This window comes from Impatiens glandulifera, chromosome 1, assembly GCF_907164915.1.
Source record: "Impatiens glandulifera chromosome 1, dImpGla2.1, whole genome shotgun sequence".
NCBI classification, from domain to species: domain Eukaryota; kingdom Viridiplantae; phylum Streptophyta; class Magnoliopsida; order Ericales; family Balsaminaceae; genus Impatiens; species Impatiens glandulifera.
In genome coordinates, this window is record NC_061862.1 from 45,511,581 (window position 1) to 45,514,617 (window position 3,037).

The 3,037-nt window shown below is 28.3% G+C and overlaps 1 protein-coding gene across 1 annotated transcript; it reads left to right on the forward strand.

The window, feature by feature from the left end:
* The first annotated feature begins 1,248 nt into the window (after nt 1-1,248).
* LOC124926544 (cell wall / vacuolar inhibitor of fructosidase 1-like) lies at nt 1,249-1,770 on the forward strand. The gene has a single exon (XM_047466796.1). It carries the CDS (start codon nt 1,249-1,251, stop codon nt 1,768-1,770), a length of 522 nt encoding a protein of 173 aa, XP_047322752.1.
* Nucleotides 1,771-3,037: the final 1,267 nt, after the last annotated feature.

The window sequence follows — 3,037 nt, forward strand, 5'->3', positions numbered from 1 at the left end:
GCGGAATAATTATTATTTCTATTTTGTATGTCAAAATGAGATAATAAAGAAACCAAACCAAATATCTGAATAAATAAAATTAAGACAAATCAATTTTAGCATGAAAATTCAATAAGGAAAAAATTAAATATCCCGTAGGTCTCTTAAAACAACTTTATTATATTATAGTGAGTTACGCTAAAGTATTTTTTAATACCTTAGAGGTTCAATACAAAGTCGTCACCGTTAACGGTGGATTATAGGAAAAAGAACCATAATAAAAATAGATCTCATTGACATACTCAAACAAGTATTTAAAAGAAGTCTTAGCAAAATATAAAGTAACGCCGCTAGAATTCAACACCCGTGATTCTAGCCAAAATCAATATAGTTTGACTGTCCGGTCGTCTTGCCGAAACTCTAAATATATAACCCTATTTTTTTAGACTTTTTTTTTCTTATTATATATTTTTACTTTACTTTGATTTTTTCTTGTCCATATTTTCCAAACTCATCATAGTAATGGAACTCAACAACATTAATTTTTTAAGAAAATTAATATAATAATATTTAATTAAAATATAATTATTATAGTATTATATTAATTTTCTTATAAAATTAATAGAATCTCTATATATATTATAAATAATTTATGTAATTCAATCTATTATTTTATACCATCTTCTCTATTCTAACTTAATATAAACCAAATTATACTAAATTTATAAGAAAATTAATTTAATAATAATATTTACATTATCGTAATATTAGAATATTGTGTCAATATCTTATAGATATATTATTTTATAACAAACTTAAAAATTGCCAAAATTATTATATAAGGTAATTATTTCTCCTTTTTTATCCCTAGTTTCCAAATTTGTTAGTTTTCTTGATAGACAACAGAACAGTTTAGTGATTAGGCAATGCGTATTGATTATCCTTTTGATTAGGATTTATAAGGTAATTATTTCTCCTTTTTTATCCCTAGTTTCCAAATTTGTTATTTTTTTTGATAGACAACAGTTTAGTGATTAGGCAATGACGTATTGATTATCCCTTTTTATATTATTACTAAAAATAATTCATCTTTATCATCATTATTTTAAGATAATTGATAAGTATCTTAACATGAATTAATCAAGCATATCTACTATAAAAAGAAGAACAAAACAACCAGTATATATGACTATTAGAAAGAAGTTTCTTCTTTAACTATCGTCCTCCTTTTGTCAATCCAATACCCAATATTTGCAATCCACAAGCATAATGGCTTCTTCTATACCTCAAGTCATCATAGGTTTCACATTCTTAGCCCTCCTTTCCTCACTTCAATTATCAATTGTAATGGGGGATGATAATCTCATAATCCAAACATGCAAACACACACAGATTTTCAAGCTCTGTCTCAGAACACTTCAATCAGATCCACGAAGCAAGAGTGAAGATGTTGCGGGACTAGGCCTAATTGTTGTAGATGCAATCAAGAAAAATATAAATGTGGGAATTAATCAAATCAAACGATTACGACATTCAAGGCCACGCCTCATAAAGCCTTTAAGCTCTTGTCTAGATAATTATGAGTTCGTTTTAAGTGATCTTGTACCAGAAACAGAACATGCAATTCGAGGAGTCCCCAAGTTTGCAGAAGATGGAATGGTTGGTACTGCACAAGTGGCTGATAGTTGCAAGAGTGCATTTGGTTCATCAGTTTCTCCTATTTCTGCCTTAAATACTAGAATTCGTGACTTGGCTGTTGTGGCTAGAGCCATAATAAGGAATTTGTTGTGAATTTGCTCAACTCATTCAGTATAGTTATTTACATCTATACACTAAAAGGAAGGAATAATACAAATTGTTGATTTAAGCATGCAAGAAATTCTACTATTTTCAATTTTACTATTAATTTTTTTTAATATATTATTGATGCAGATATACAAATAAATAAATATATATATATATATATATATATTATAAAAAATCAAAAACTTAAGATAAATAATATAATTTTTTATTTCAAAATTATATTATTCATTACTTATATTCTAAAATATCAATCAATTACATATTTATTAATAAAAATTCAAATCCTAATAAACCAAATATTTAAATATAATTACAAATATAAATAAACAAGAATTGTTTAACTTGAAAAAATAGCCCAAAGAAGCATTTCAGATTAATGAAAGAAATTATCAAGAAACCATATTTTTTCTTTATTGTGCCAGTAAAAGAATTTAAGATAAGTATTATTGCATTTTCTGGTTTGTGATGATCAACAGAAGATGGATTGCTGCTGGGAAGGTCAACATAAATAGCCAATCATGGAGATGATGTCGACTAATTTGTTTCATGCCAACGCTGAGATAGGACATCTGTAAATGCAAGATCTTCATATTTGTTTCTATTTTATATTCTGATTAGCAGAAATTAAGAAGAGATCGATTGACCTACCCTCCTGAACACTGCAGAAGTCATCGTTTCCGCGGAATCAAATGCCATGGAAGAATCCGAGGGGTACCAAATGCCATTGAAGAATCAAACCAAGATTCTGCAGCATATATGCTCTACATATCTTTACCGGGATGATGTAATCATTAATTATTAGCTCAAACGAATTCATAAGGAATAGGTTAAAAAAAAACTTTGGAATGAGCCTCTTGAATCTCACTATCTCGAGAATTGCTCTTGCTCAAAACTCTTGCTATTCGTAGGCGGCGGTGGACTTTTCCGGCAGTGAGCAACCGTGCTTTTAATCGCGGCCCATCATATCAATCTACTGAATGGATGAATGAATTGAATTATTCTACCAATTTGCAATATTCATCTATTCTTTCTATTATTGTTTGTCAGTGAAAGAATTTCAGATGACTTTTAGGAGCAAATTATCTATTTTCAACTTTCTTTAGGCATTCTATCTGCATATATATGAATAAGATCATGGAATAAATATAGAACTTTCATCTATCAATAATATAAATAAGTTTGCATACAATATATGTTAGTCATGAGTTGAAGTTGGATGAAACATATATTTGTATCCACATGCCAAATGTGA

Bases quoted from the DNA above. Each gene is read 5' to 3' on its own strand.
- LOC124926544 (XM_047466796.1), top strand. From the start codon at position 1,249: ATGGCTTCTTCTATACCTCAAGTCATCATAGGTTTCACATTCTTAGCC.